The sequence below is a fragment of the Pelodiscus sinensis genome, chromosome 14 (genome assembly GCF_049634645.1).
Source record: "Pelodiscus sinensis isolate JC-2024 chromosome 14, ASM4963464v1, whole genome shotgun sequence".
NCBI lineage: Eukaryota > Metazoa > Chordata > Testudines > Trionychidae > Pelodiscus > Pelodiscus sinensis.
In genome coordinates, this window is record NC_134724.1 from 27,567,630 (window position 1) to 27,583,127 (window position 15,498).

Sequence of the window (15,498 nt, forward strand, 5' to 3'; positions counted from 1 at the left end):
CTGAAAAGGGACAGGGCAGGGGGGGATGGGTGGGGTAGCGACGTGAATGGGATGGTGTAACTGAGGCGAATTGTCTGAAGGACCCATTTGTCGGTGGTGATGTAGGCCCATCGATGGAGGTACGGCCTCAGACGGTGGTGAAATATCACCTTCGTAGCACTCAGAATGGTAATAATGGGAATGGTTCTCAACCCCTCGAGTGACGCGTCAAACTTGCTGTATGGTACCCTGTTGGGAAGTTGCTTTGGGCGGCAGGCGTCTCCGCTGTTGCTGCTGTCTACCTCTTTGTTGGTCTTGAGGCCTATACTGAGGAGATTGTTGTAGGGGGGGCCTCTGCCTTTGGTAGGGGGCATATCGTTTTCTACAACATGGAGGAGTGTACATGCCCAGTGTTTTTAAAGTGGTTCTGGAGTCCTTCCCCGAGTGCAGAAGTTGGTCAGTCATATCAGAAAAGAGATTCTGCCTGTCAAAGGGTAGGTCCTCGACATTCGAGAAGAGGTCTTTGGGAGCAGAGGACTGTTGCAGCCAGGATGCTCTGCGCATAACGACCGATGTAGCAGTCGTGCGTGCTGCAGCGTCAGCTGTATCCAGGGCAATATGTAAGGCCGTTCCAGAGGCTGCGTAGCCCTCTTGTATTACAGCCTTTAAAATGTCTCGTTTCGCCTCTGGAAGATGTTGATGCAGCGGTACAAGCTTGGCGTAGTTGTCGAAGTTGTGATTCGCCAACAATGCGGAATAATTGGCCATTCGTAAAGTGAGTGTTGCCGAGGAGTAAACTTTACGTCCGAATAAATCGAGACGCTTACTGTCTCTGTCTGCGGCAGTAGGTTTGTGTTGTGGCATCTTTGCCTTTTGCTGTACTGCATTCACAACCAAGGAGTTAGGCTGTGGATGGGTAAAGAGAAATTCCATCCCCTTTGCGGGGACGAAATACTTTTTATCCGCCTTCTTATTCGTCGGCGGGGCGGATGCCAGCAGCTGCCAAATATCGTCCGCAATTTCAAGAATGGCCGCGTCCAGTGGCAACGAAATCTTGGGCTGGTGAGTGTGTTTGATATTACGGAGGAGATGGTGTTGTTTTTGTTCCACGTTCCCCAGCTGCACGTTTGACTCTCCGCCACTCTCTTAAACAGCTCCTGAAACTGGCGTAGGTCGTCCGATGGTGAGGTGTCTCCTTGAAAAACTGCATTGTCTGGTGACGATGAAGAATGATGCATGGGTGATTGATCAGGTTCGGGATCCCGAACAGGAAGAGGTTGTCTCGTGTGAGAAGGAGACCCGGAGGGAGTTGGTGGCCTTGAAGGGGCAGGGGGAGCGTGGTGCTTTTGAATGAGAGAGGTTTGAGGGGACCGGTGCTGATGAGAGGATGACCTATGGTGATAGTAGGGCGACGGGGAACGACGGGATCTCCTGGAATATCCCGAATGGGTTGAAACCGCGGGCGATCTTGGTGATCGTGACCTTCCTCTGTAATATGTGCTGCGACTGGGTGAATGATGATCATGGTGGTAGGAATGACCGGATCGTGGCGAGATTTGTCCAGTACGAGAGTATTCAGAGTACGCCGGAGATGGTGAACGTACTTCAGGAGAGAACTCAGGGCTTGGTGAGAAAGAAGATAATCTCCGAGATGTATGGGCAGGTGGTGCCAGCAACTGTTCCAGAGGAGAGGAAGTTGGAGTGGAAAGCACAGAGTGAGGAATTATCTCCACTGGTATTGGAGAAGTCCGTGCCGAGGTGGTCCGCGTCGTCACAGTTGATTGTCTCAGCACCGACGATTGTCTCAGTTCCGGGGATCGTCTCAAAAGAGAAGGCCACCACGGTGCCGGTGGACGTCCTTCTAAGGGAAGTCTGTGATGTGACGATCCTTCTGGTGCCGAAGGATGGCTCGGTGCCGGTACGCTCGATGACGGGGAACGTTTAAGCTTTTGTTGCTTCATGGGAGGCGATGATCAATTCGGTGCCGACCATGTAGAATGAGGATGTTCAGGAGTTACTGAGCGTCGCCTTGTCGAAGGTTTCGGCATTTGTTTTGGTGATCGTCTAGAATGAGCTGGTGCCGAAGTACGCTCCTGCACTGAGGAATGGCTCAGCTCCGCAGGCAGCTTGGACATGCATCTCTGTGCCGGGGAGTGTCTCGGTGCCGGGGAGCGTCTCGGTGCCGGGGAGCGTCTCGGTGCCGGGGAGCGTCTCGGTGCCGGGGAGCGGCTGCAACTCGGTGCTGGGGAGCAGCTTGGTGCCGGGGAACGTTCCGCGCCGGCAGCGGTTCTCGAAGCCGTGGAAGTCCCTGGAAGTGGTTTGGAGACTGAGGGAACGGCTGAGACAGTGGAGCCCGATATAGAAGGGCTCGGAGCCGACTTACTCCAGCTGTCTTTAGGCGCCACCGCAACGCTTACGGGCGGTGCCGTTGATGTCCCTGGCTTGTCACCTGCACCCGATCTTGAGGGTGGAAGGGATCGCGCTGGAGATGGTTTCCTCTTCATTTTTTTAGTTTGCTCTGCGTGCCCCTTAGATTGTTTGGCCTCGGGTTGTAGAGCTTTGTCAAATAAGAGAATCTTTAGGCGCATGTCCCTGTCCCGTCTTGCTCTGGCTGTCAGCTTGGAGCAATGGGGACATTTTTGGGGTATGTGTGGCCTTCCCCAAGGCACCTAATGCACAGGGAATGGCCATCAGAGGCAGGCATTGCCTCACAGCATTCGCCGCACTTCTTGAATCCCGGCATTTGAGAAGAATAAACTAACTACTGAAGAGAGAGATTTTTTTTTTTTAAAACAACTAGAACTATTAACTATAGGAAGAATTATAACTATAACTTTTAAACTATGTATATAATAATTATTGGTGATCTCTCTCTGTGTTAGTGAACAGGGTTCACAGGAGAGACGTTAATCCGTCCATGGCCGAGGACAGTCAGGAGGAACTGGCGGGAACCGGACCATCAACGCTCAAACAGCGCGAAAAGCCATGAGCCAGGCTTCGTGCATGCGTGGTCTGGCAGACTACGGCTAGAAAAGATCTCCGATCTGCGGTGCCGGGACAAGCCCGACACCTACAGTGGAGCATCCATGGGACACTGCTCGAAGAAGAACCTAGTGCTCATATTCCAACCTGAAACAGAAAGTCTACATAGCACTGAAACAGCCCACAACCTGATCCCCGCAAGAAGAACTGTCCGAGATTGAGGTGTCATTAGACAAGGTTTTGGAACAAACTGATAAACTTAATACTAACGAGTCACCGGGACCCGATGGCATTCATCCAAGAGCTCTGAAAGAACTAAAATGTGAAATTGCGGAACTATTAACAGTGGTTTGTAACCTATCGTTTAAATCAACTCCTGTACCTAATAACTGGAAGATAGATAACATGATCCCAATATTTAAAAAACGGCTGTAGAGGTGATCCTGGAAATTACAGACCAGTAAGTCTAACATCTCGCACTGAGGATACCTCTGATGGGGAGGGAATGCCAGTTAGGAAGAGGCAGGAGTTAGTAGTGGGTGATTCGATCATTAGAAACATAGATAGTTGGATTTGTGATGACCGGGAGAACCGTATGGTCACTTGCCTGCCTGGTGCGAAGGTTGCGGATCTCTCGAGGCATCTAGATAGACTTATGTGTAGTGCTGGGGAGGAGCCGGTGGTCGTGGTACATGTAGGTACCAATGACGTAGGGAAGGGTAGGAGAGATGTCCTGGAGGCCAAATTTAGGCTGGAGGCCAAATTTAGGCTGCTAGGAAAGAGACTGAAATCCAGGACCTCTATGGTGGCGTTCTCGGAAATGCTTCCAGTTCCACGCGCAGGGCCAGGTAGGCAGGCTGAGCTTCAGAGTCTCAATGTGTGGATGAGACGATGGTGTAGGGAAGAGGGGTTTAGATTTATTAGGAACTGGGGACACTTTTGGGAGAGGGGGAGCCTATACAGGAAGGATGGGCTCCACCTAAACCAGGGTGGAACCAGACTGCTGGCACTAAACATAAATAAGGCTGTAGAGCAGTTTTTAAACTAAGAGATGGGGGAAAGCCGATTGGTGCGGAGATGCACGTAAATCGGAGAGAGACTTCTCTTAGATGAGAATCCGTTGATAGAGGTTCTCTAAGCTGTAGTCGGAAAGAGGAGCGGAGAGGGCAAACCATGGGCCAGAGCTGACAAACAACCGCATACAAAGGAATCCAATGCATCAGGGAAGGGCAGACAAATAACCAGTGGCAAATTTTTAAAGTGCTTGTACACAAATGCTAGGAGTCTGACTAATAAGATGGGTGAACTAGAGTACCTAGTATTAAATGAGGAGATTGACATAATAGGCATCACTGAAACCTGGTGGAATGAGGAAAATCTGTGGGACACAATCATACCGGGATATAAAATATATAGAAAGGACAGAGCAGGCCGGGTGGGTGGCGGAGTGGCAATGTATGTGAAAGATAATGTAGAATCAAATGAAATAAAAATATTAAGTGAATCAACATGTTCCATAGAATCGCTATGGAAAGAAATTCCATGCTCCAATAATAAGAAATTAGCAGTAGGGATATATTACCGACCACCTGACCAGGACAGCGATACTGACATAGAAATGCTGAGGGAGATTAGAGAGGCTACCAAAATAAAGAACTCTATAATAATGGGGGATTTTAATTACCCCCATATTGACTGGATACATGTCACCTCAGGAAGAGAAGCAGAGATAAAATTTCTCAATGGCTTAAATGACTGCTTCTTGGAGCAGCTAGTGCAGGAACCCACAAGGGGAGAGGCAATTCTCGATTTGGTCCTGAGTGGAGTGCAGGATCAGGTCCAGGATATAACCGTTACAGGACCGCTTGGGAATAGTGACCATAATATAATAACATTCAACATTCCTGTGGTGGGAAGAACACCTCAGCAGTCCAGCACCCTGGCATTCAATTTCAAAAAGGGGAATTACACAAAAATGAGGAGGTTAGTTAAACAGAAATTAAAAGGCACAGTGACTAGAGCCAAATCCCTGAAAGCTGCATGGAAACTTTTTAAAGACACCATAATAGAGGCCCAACTTAAATGTATACCCCAAATTAAAAAACATAGCAAGAGACCTAAAAAGTGTCACCGTGGCTGAACCACCATGTAAAAGAAGCAGTGAGGGACAAAAAGGTATCTTTTAAGAAGTGGAAGTCCAATCCTAGTGAGATAAATAGAAAGGAACATAAACACTGTCAAATCAAGTGTAAACATGTAATAAGAAAAGCAAAAAAAGATTTTGAGGAACAGCTAGCCAAAAACTCAAAAAAATAACAAAATGTTTTTTAAGTACATTAGAAGCAGGAAGCCTGCTAAAAAACCTGTGGGTCCCCTAGATGATTGAGCTATAAAAGGAGCAATCAAGGACGATAAAGCCATTGCGGAGAAACTAAATGATTTCTTTGCTTCAGTCTTCACGGCTGAGGACGTTGGAGAGATTCCTGAATCTGCACTGTCCTTTGTGGGTGATGAATCTGAGGAACTGTCCCGGATTAAAGTGTCATTAGAGGAGGTTTTGGAACAAATAGAAAAACTTAATGTTAACAAATCTCCGGGACCGGATGGCATTCATCCAAGGGTTCTAAAAGAACTTAAATGGGAAATTGCTGAGCTATTATCTGTGGTTTGTAACCTATCCTTTAAATCGGCTTCCGTACCTAATGACTGGAAGGTAGCCAATGTGACACCACTATTTAAAAAGGGCTCTAGAGGCGATCCTGGCAATTACAGACTGGTAAGTCTAACTTCAGTACCGGGCAAATTAGTCAAAACAATAGTAAAGAATAAAATTGTGAAGCATGCAGAAGAACATAATTTGTTGGACAAAAGTCAACATGGTTTCTGTAAAGGGAAATCCGGTCTTACTAATCTATTAGAGTTCTTTGAAGGGGTTAACAAGCATGCAGACAAGGGGGATCCAGTAGATATAGTATACTTGGATTTTCAGAAAGCCTTTGACAAGGTCCCTCACCAAAGGCTCTTGTGTAAGGCCATGGGATAAGAGGGAAGGTCCTTTCTTGGATTGAGAACTGGTTAAAAGACAGGAAACAAAGGGTAGGAATAAATGGTAAATTTTCAGATTGGAGAGGGGTAACTAGTGGTGTACCCCAAGAGTCAGTCCTGGGACCAATCCTTTTCAACTTATTCATAAATGATCTGGAGAAAGGGGTAAGCAGTGACGTAGTAAAGTTTGCAGATGATACCAAACTGTTTAGGATAGTCAAGACAGAAGCAGACTGTGAGGGACTCCAAGAAGATCTCACCAAACTGAGTGATGGGGCAACAAAATGGCAAATGAAATTTAATGTGGATAAGTGTAAAGTAATGCACATCGGGAAAAATAACCCCAACTATACGTACAGTATGATGGGGGCTAATTTGTCTATGACAAATCAGGAAAGAGATCTTGGAGTTATCGTGGACAGTTCTCTGAAAACTTCTACACAGTGTGCAGCGGTGGTCAAAAAGGCAAATAGGATGCTAGGAATTATTAGGAAAGGGATAGAAAATAAGACCCAGAATATCTTACTGCCCCTGTATAAAACTATGGTACGCCCACATCTTGAATACTGTGTACAGATGTGGTCTCACCTCAAAAAAGATATTTTGGCCTTGGAAAGGGTTCAGAAAAGGGCAACTAAAATGATTAGGGGTTTGGAACGGGTCCCATATGAGGAGAGGCTAAAGAGACTGGGACTTTTCAGTTTAGAAAAGAGGAGACTGAGGGGGGATATGATAGAGGTCTATAAAATCATGAGTGGTGTGGAGAGGGCTGATAAAGAAAAGTTATTTATTAGTTCCCATAATAGAAGAACTAGAGGACACCAAATGAAATTAATGGGTAGCAGGTTTAAAGCTAATAAAAGAAAGTTCTTCTTCACACAGCGTGTTGTCAACCTGTGGAACTCCTTGCCAGTGGAGGCGGTGAAGGCTAGGACTATAATAGAGTTTAAAGAGAAGCTGGATAAATTCATGGAGGTTAGGTCCATAAAAGGCTATTAGCCAGGGGATAAAATGGTGTCCTTGGCCTCTGTTTGTCAGAGGCTGGAGAGGGATGGCAGGAGACAAATTGCTTGATCATTGTCTTCGGTCCATCCTCTCTGGGGCACCTGGTGCTGGCCACTGTCGGCAGACAGGATACTGGGCTAGATGGACCTTTGGTCTGACCCAGTACGGCCGTTCTTATGTTCTTATGTACTGGGCAAATTAGTTGAAACTATAGTAAAGAATAAAATTGTCAGCCACATAGATGAACATAATTTGTTGAGGGAAAGTCAACATGATTTCTGTGAAGGGAAATCATGCCTTACTAATTTACTAGAGGTCTTTGAGAGTGTCAACAAACATGTGGACAAGGGGGATGCAGTAGATATAGTATACTTAGATTTCCAGAAAGCCTTTGACAAGGTCCCTCACCAAAGGCTCTTAAGTAAATTGTCATGGGATAAAAGGGAAGTTCCTTTCATGGATTGATAACTCGTTAAAAGAGGAAATAAAGGGCAGGAATAAATGGTCAGTTTTCAGAGTGGAAAGAGGTAACTTGTGGGGTCCCACAAAGGTCTGTCCTGGGATCAATCCTATTCAACTTATTTATAAATGATCTAGAGAAACAAACAAACAGTAAGCTGGCAAAATTTGCAAATGATACCAAACGGCTCAAGATGGTTAACACCAAAGCAGATTGTGAAGAGCTTCGAAAAGATCTCACCAAACTAAGTGATTGGGCAACAAAATGGCAAATGAAATTTAATGTTGATAAATATAAAATAATGCAAATTGGAAAAAATAATCCCAGCTATACATACAATATGATGGGAACTAATTTAGCAACAACTATTCAAGAGAGAGATCTTGGAGTCACTGTGGATAGTTCTCTGAAAACATCCACTCAGTGTGCTGTTGCAGTCAAAAAAACAAATAGAACGTTAGGAATCATTAAAAGAGGGATAAAAAATACGACAGAATATATCTTATTGCCTCTATATAAAATCATAGTACGTCCACATCTTTCTTACTGCATAAAGATGTGGTCACCTCATCTCAAAAAACTGGCATTGGAAAAGTTTCAGAAAAGGGCAACAAAAATTAAGGGGGGGTTGAAAAGGGTTCCCATATGAAGAAAGATTAAAGAGACTGGGACTTTTCATCTTAGAAAAGAGGAGAATAAGGGGGAATAAGATAGAGGTCTATAAAATCATGACTGGTGTGGAAAAAGTGAGTAAGGTAAAGCTATGTACTTTAACATAAGAATTAGGGCTCACCAAATGAAAGTAATAGGTAGCAGGTTTAAAAACAAAAGGAAGGTTTTTTTCCACACAGTGCATGGATGGCCTGTGGAACTGCTTGCCAGAGAACGTGGTGAAGGATAGGACTTTAACAGGGTTCAAAAAAGAGCTAGATAGATTCATGGAGGTTAGATCCATCAATGGCTATTAGTCAGGATGAGTACGAATGGTGTCCCTTGCCTCTGTTTGTCTGGAAATGGATGCCAGGAGAGGGATCACGTGATGATTACCTGTTGTGTTCCCTCCCTCTGGGGCATCTGGTATTGGCCACTGTCGAAAAACAGGATACTGGGCTAGATGGACCTTTGGTCTGACCCAGCATGGCTGTTCTTATGTAAACCCAAGTCCGCTGGCATAGGACAAATGCAGGTATCTAGTTGTATGTAGACATACTCTTAACCAACACAGGGAAGTTCTCTCATACACTACAGAAAAAGGGTGTGAAAAAAAATCAGAAAGAAAGGAGAAACAGCTGTAAGACTTGAAAGTATTTGACCTGCCAACAAAAGCACTTAATTACAAATTTTCAATAGCACTACACTCAATAAGAATGACACCTTCCTACAAAAGTTGTAAGGATTCATTATAATGCCATTTTGAAAAATACCCACATAAAGATAGTGGATATGAAAGAAAAAGCGTGATCCTTAGAGACAATCCTAAATAACACCTTCTGGTTATAATCATAAAGGCCAGATCTATATTAGAAATTTTTTACAGTGCAGTAACGTCAAGACAAGTCGATTTTGGTGACAATTCTGTACTGTACTGGATAAAGCTCTAGTGTTTTATACCACCATACAAATGCTTTTGTGGCTATGCCTTATTTCATACAGGAAATCAATATAAACTATACTGACAAAAGCCCTTTTTTGCCACTATAAGCTGCATCTGCATTAGGAAGGTTTGCTGATATACACATACTGGAAGGCATCTTCGAAAATATACTTGCACTAAGTCCCTGACTTACAGAAGCTAGATGCCCCGACTGCTCTCAGCAAAAAACTTCAACCAGAGTTTAGGCAAGCAAATGCTTTGGATGCTGGGTGTTAACACTGGCATAAAGAAAAGTAGAATTTCTTCATAACAACTAATGAATTACAAATGGCTTTCCAAACAAAGCAAACATGCTCAATACACTTTACTATGGTGCACAATCAATTTAATGCACTGTACTGAAGTCCTGTTTGAAATAATTTAAAATAAACGTGGAAGAAAATCTCTCTGCAGCTACAGATATATTTGGACTCCCAACAGCAGCCACTCAAACTGCTTATGCAAATATATTAAAATGTTGTTTTTAAATTTTATTGATGCTCATTACAAATTATGGTACAGTCTGTTTTTTAAAGGAGCCTAATAGTTTAGCCAATGTTTGTAAGAGATAGGTTTTGAGCACCTATTTGGAACATTGCTACTGTAAGAGCGAATCCAGTTGCATTAATACTATAAAAGCACTCCATGCTAGGCACAAGCAGTCAACTTTATACAAACTAATCAAATTTAGTCACACCACCTTGGAAATAGAGGCTGCCAGACACATGCTGTTTCAGGTCATCACCCCATCCCCTTACACATTCTGGAATCTTCCTCAGCTTCTCCCACCAAGCTTCTTTTGTATATCAAAACAGAAGAAACATTTTAGAACTTATCCATGAAAGAAAAAATCAAGGTAACAGAAAATAAAATCAGATCATGTGGAAGATTTTAAAAATTTGATGACACTTTTATTGACAGTCACGAATGAGTCAGATTTTGACACTGGGCCGTTTGTCAATCTTGTGATTCATACACTTTTATAAACACAAAAATACGGTATGAATGTACTTACTCATTACACACACTCTGCTCCCAAGTTAAAATAAGTGCTTTTGAAAATTGTTCCTTCTCATATATTACTTACCAAATTACATCTTCCTACTAAAATAGGGCTATACTTGGAATAAGGTTACCAGACATCCATTTCTAGACTGGAACACCTGGTCAAAAAGGGAACCTAGTGGTTTCATCAGCACCACTGATCAGGTCACTAAAAGTCCAGTCAGCAGATCACAGACAGCAGATCACAGAGGCTAAGGCAGGCTCTGCACCGGCTCCACATGGCTCCCAGACACAGGCGTAGTGAAGGAGGCAGAGAAGGGCTGGTGGATGGGGGCAGGTCGCAGGAGGGCTGAGGGCAGTGAGAAGGGCAGGAGTCAGAATAGCAGAGGAGGGTGAGTAGTTGGGGGGCAGCAGGCATGAGGGGAGATGATGGAGCAAGGAGAGGAGACATGGCAGCAGAGAGAAAAGGTAAAGGTTTACAAGTATTTATTAATAACTTGGTATGCTGCCCACGGCCAGTTTGTTTGCACCCCGCAGTGCAGTTTGGGTTTATGTGGGGATCAACACGCGGCCAGCGAGTGGGAGCCAAAACAAAAAAGTAGTCAGTGTAACGATCTTCTGTTGATATGCATTTTAGTAGTTAAATTCTTGGACTGTCATTGCTCATGAAAAGTGCTGTCACATGGGTAGAAATCAGGTAAATGTTGCATTTTATTAATATCAGCAGAGCTGACTTAAATGGGGTGTGTGTGTTGTGTAGTCTTACCTTAATCTTTGTATTCATGCCTGTCAGTGTGAGAGAAACTATTTGTATGTATTTGCTTGCATATGCAACCACACTTAAGTTGAGGCCCTCAACATGTTCTGTAAGCATCAGCATGGCCCCTGGGGCTTCCAAAGTTGAGTTACCCTAGTTCATCCCTGACAGGTGTCTATCTAACCTGGTCTTAAATATCTCCAGTGATGGAGATTCTACAATCTCCCTAGGCAATTTATTCCAGTGTTTAACCACCCTGACAGGCAGGAAGTTTTTCCTAATGTCCAACCTAAACCTCCCTTGCTGCAATTTAAGCCCATTGCTTCTCATCCTAACCTCAGAGGCCAAGGAGAACAATTTTTCTTTCTCCTCCTTCTGATACTCTTTTAGATACTTGAAAGCTGGTCTCATGTCCCTTTTCGGTCTTCTCTTTTCCAAGGTAAACAAGGCCAATTCCTTCAGCCTTGCCTCATATCTCATGTTCTCTAGAACGTTCATCATTTTTGTTGATCTTCTCTGGCCTGTCTCCAGTTTCTCCATGTTTCCTGAAATGTGGCGCCCAGAACTGAACATGATACTCCAGCTGGGGCCTAATGTAGATGGCTCAGTCCCCTGTGTAGGGGACGTGAAACTGGGCAGGTTAATTTCCAATCCTCCTGTTTATTCTTTTCCTAAGCCAGGAGGGCACAGTAGTTCTGATGGGGGCTCTGCAGGAAGGCATCCCGCTCTGCTCCCTGCCTGAAACCTTGTGCAGGCTTTTAAACAGCTGTCCAGCCCACCCTAGAAGTGATTGCATTTCAGCTTGCCTGAAGCAACATAGCACCAGCAATGGACAGGAGAATGGCTCCCGGGCATGGCTTGCGCATGACTGCTTCAGTCCCATTGGATGGGTCTCAGCCTCTTTTCTTTCCCTCCCCCGCTTTGCAATGGGGCTGTAGACTCTGGGGGGAGAGGGATGGAGGCAGGCAGAGGTGTCTCCCTGCAGCAGATATAAACACGTCTCTGTATTAATCATTCTCTCATTTAAATTTTTAGCTTTGTATTGAGTCCTTTTACATGGAAACTTTGTATTAAGTCTTGGTAGAATAGTCTGTAGGACAAGTGAGGCAGAGACTGTCCCTGTAGGGTGAATGAGGTGGGAATGGATAAGGCGGAAGGTGAGCACTTCTGGGCAGTTGCAAAGATTGGAGAGGGGATGGAAGCCAGACCAAAGATCAAAGAGCCCTGGGAAATGGGCCCATTGAAAGGAAGCCCCCTCTTTGGAGGTGAATGTGGCAGCATTGAGACACCACCTAGAAGCTGGTGCCACAGACACTAACTGCAGATTCATGGGACGGCTCTCACAGATCTTGCACACACATAAGACGATAGATCTGCAGGAGGGGTGGCAATGGCGTAGCGAGGGGGCCAGAGGGGTCAGTTGCCCCATGGCACTATGCTAGGGAGGCTCCAATTTAATCCCATTCTGCTCCCCCAGTTATCCCTTCAGCTCACATGCTCCTACTCCGCCTGCCACCGGCAGCTGGAGTCTCCTCCCTTCCTCTCTGCTCCGAGCTTGACCCTCCTCCATCTCCTCTGAAGAGTTAGTGCATGTGGGAGCCCAGCCCCAAACTGTAAGGGATGGGGGAAGATGTAATATAAGTTCCCCTCAGCTGTGCACCAAGTTCAGGGCCGTGCCATATGGCAGGAGGGGGGGAGGCGTGCAAATTTTTCCTTTGCCCCTGGGCGCATAACACCCTCGCTACACCTCTGCTCCCAGAAGCAGTTGGTATGTCTGGCTTCTAGGCGCAGGGTTTGCCACCTGAGCTCCACATGCTGTTCCCACCCCAAGCACTGGCCCCACAGTTCCAGCCTGGAGCCCCTTCCTGTATCTCAAACTCCCCATGCTCAGCCCTACCCTAGAGCCCTCAGCCCCTCCTGCACCCAACCTCCTGCCCCAGCATGGTGAAAGTGAGTGAACGTGGGAGAGAATAAGCAGTGGAGGTGGGGAGGAAGGAGTGAGTAAGGGTGGAACCTTAGAGAAAGAACAGGGCAGGGAGTGGGACCTTGGGGTACAGGAAGGGCAAGGATGTTTGCTTTTGTGTGTGATTAGAAAGGTGGCAACCCTAGCTTAGAAGCAGTATAAATGAGTGGTCTGAAAGGGAATGAGTAAGAGAAGAGGAAATAAGAGAATGGAATAAAAGCAAGTAGAATAATGGAATAAGGAGGAGGAGGAAGCACATAAAACTAGAGAGAAAGGTAATAAGTGAGAAGATAAATGTAAAAGCTCCAAACTTTGCTGTATTTCCTACCCCTCTTCCTATATATCATACTCTGTGATGTCTGTACAAACTTGTAAGAGCTTCAACTATTCTGCTAGATATTATTTATAATGTAGTATGAGGGGGCAAGAGAGTCCATTTGTGGATGACGTTGTTAGTCTTCTTTAGCCCAAACATCAATATATGATACTTAATTGGCTACTGTGATCTAATTCCATCTATTTCAGCTCTTTGGCAAATCAACACATTTCCAAAAAGAAGTATCTGAAACGTGAAAGTTAAAAAAAAAATCACATACATCCTCTGAAACACATCAGTAATATATTTTGTATGTCAGGCAGCATGATTTCACAGTCTGATAAATGGTTCCAATTTACCACAACCTCAGAAAAGTACCATAAAGCTTAAGGTAGCGCAAAGTTTGAGAAATACATTATCAAGAGTGTGAAATCTGCAGACATTTGAGATATGTTTTCGAATAGAGTGAGAGGTTTCCCGAAGAGAACTATGTAGGCAGGAAATAAGGCTCCCATAATTTAGTTACAAAAGGAGATCCCAGCCCTGCCTCCTTTTTTGTATCATTTGTACATAGCTTCTTAGTAGTTAACTCCTCTTACCAGTTTCTGGTTGACAGAATGTGTATTGGCTGCTGGAAGAGGAACCCATGTTAAAATCATCTGAAACTTGAGCTTCTTCATCAACAACTGCAACTTCCTCCTGCATTCCAATTTCTTCTACTTTAGGTGTTTCAAGGGTAACAATGTCAGAATCATCACTAATAGCCCCAATACAGGAACTGTGATCAGGCAATTTTTCATTCTTTGCCTAAAAAGTCAGTAATATAAAAATGTTATTTCAACAGACATACAGAAAATAGAGCATTTTAAAACCAGAAAGTAGTTCCTCTTTTGTCTCTAAAGCATTAACAATAACATATTTAATTTTGTGTCTTAAAAATGTTACTTGGCATTGTCAATTGGAGTTCAAATAGGTCTTTGAGCTGTACAATATATATATATAATATACCTCAGGGACTGCCTGGGTTTCCTCCAAGGCAGCATGAGTAGTTTCTACCATTGAGACCACATCATCTTTGCTGCATACAGCTGTAGTACAAAGAAAAATGCAATTAATGTGGGAGTAAGAACATGGACTCCACTTTTCTTCAGTAACATTAAGCAATTTAAAAGTCAAATGATTCCTAAATAAACATTATTCAAATGTATTAAACTTAATTATTCAATACTTTCCCAAAAAATAGCAGAATCCAAATACTTCCTCACTGGCATATGATGACGTGAGGATGCTTTTATTTAGAAATTAATTGCATTGATCATAGTAGAAACAACCAACACCCTAAATATACACGTAAGATTAATTTCAACAGTATGCCCTCAGTTATCCAGGCATAATGATGGAACACTGGCAAATCTGTATAATCCAAGGACTTTTCAAAATGTTGAGGATGTGACCATGCTTTGAATAATATATTCCTGAACATTAAGTCAAAAATGTATTGTACTTTACCATCAGGGATTTTGCATTAACTGAGTGAATCATCTTACCATTAAACCCGTTTCATAAAACTTACCATGACCATTTTTTGCTTCACAATTGATATCAGAAAAAAATATGTCTCCTATTCAATCTATTTTTTCTAAAAAGTTTAAATAGGGTAAATATCATTTTTCCAACTTATATTATGAAGCTAACTTCAAAAAAATGTGCATGCCCAAATTTATGCACTCAATAATACATGCACACATGTTGAGGTTTTCACATCATCTTACTATAAATTTTAGAAATGTGCATCTGGCTGTCTCTCCATCTGTGAGTCTGTTTGTTCAAGAACTCCTAAACAGTAAAAGCTAGGACCACCAAATTTGGTATTCAGTTTCCTCTCACTGAAATTTAAAGAAAGGTAAGTGTTTTGTTGCACTAAGACAATGGAATGTGGCTAGAATTTGACTGTTTCTCATAACATGGAAAGGGAGGGGTCTGGCAGGAGGGACAGTTATACTGTATAATGACCACAGCAGCAAGGGGCCAGACCTGGGGACTGGAAAAGCTACAATGCCATTGGGCCAACAAGGGGCAGGTATGGAGAAAGGGACAGTTATCTACTATATAATTTCAGAGACTATGTCTGTCTGTCCCCCCAGCTGGGGGACATGCAGTCTTCGCCTGGCTGTGCCCTCTGCAGTGGCCATGGACAGGTACTTTGCACCTGGGCCCAAGCTGCTGTGGTTAGAGATGGCTGGGATTGTCCTCTTTCCTGGGCACAGCCTGCATACTGAACCTCTTATCCCCAGCCTCACCCCAGAGCAATGATTTAAATGAAGAAAAACAAAACTTATATGAGTTAAGGTCC

The 15,498-nt window shown here is 44.0% G+C and overlaps 1 protein-coding gene across 11 annotated transcripts in view; it reads right to left on the minus strand.

Moving 5' to 3' along the window:
* The window catches only part of CCPG1 (cell cycle progression 1), a 98,569-nt gene that overhangs the window by 35,566 nt on the left and 47,505 nt on the right, over positions 1 to 15,498 (minus strand). For 8 of the 11 annotated variants that reach the window (XM_075897281.1, XM_075897279.1, XM_075897278.1 and 5 more), the window contains exons 4-6: positions 14,154 to 14,233; positions 13,745 to 13,952; positions 9,805 to 9,900 (exon numbers count right to left, since the gene is read on the minus strand). In XM_075897281.1, coding sequence (XP_075753396.1) covers positions 9,805 to 9,900; positions 13,745 to 13,952; positions 14,154 to 14,233 — 384 coding nt within the window. The remainder of the gene's footprint in view (positions 1 to 9,804; positions 9,901 to 13,744; positions 13,953 to 14,153; positions 14,234 to 15,498) is intronic. The other 3 variants (XM_075897285.1, XM_075897283.1, XM_075897284.1) reach the window with 1 other exon arrangement.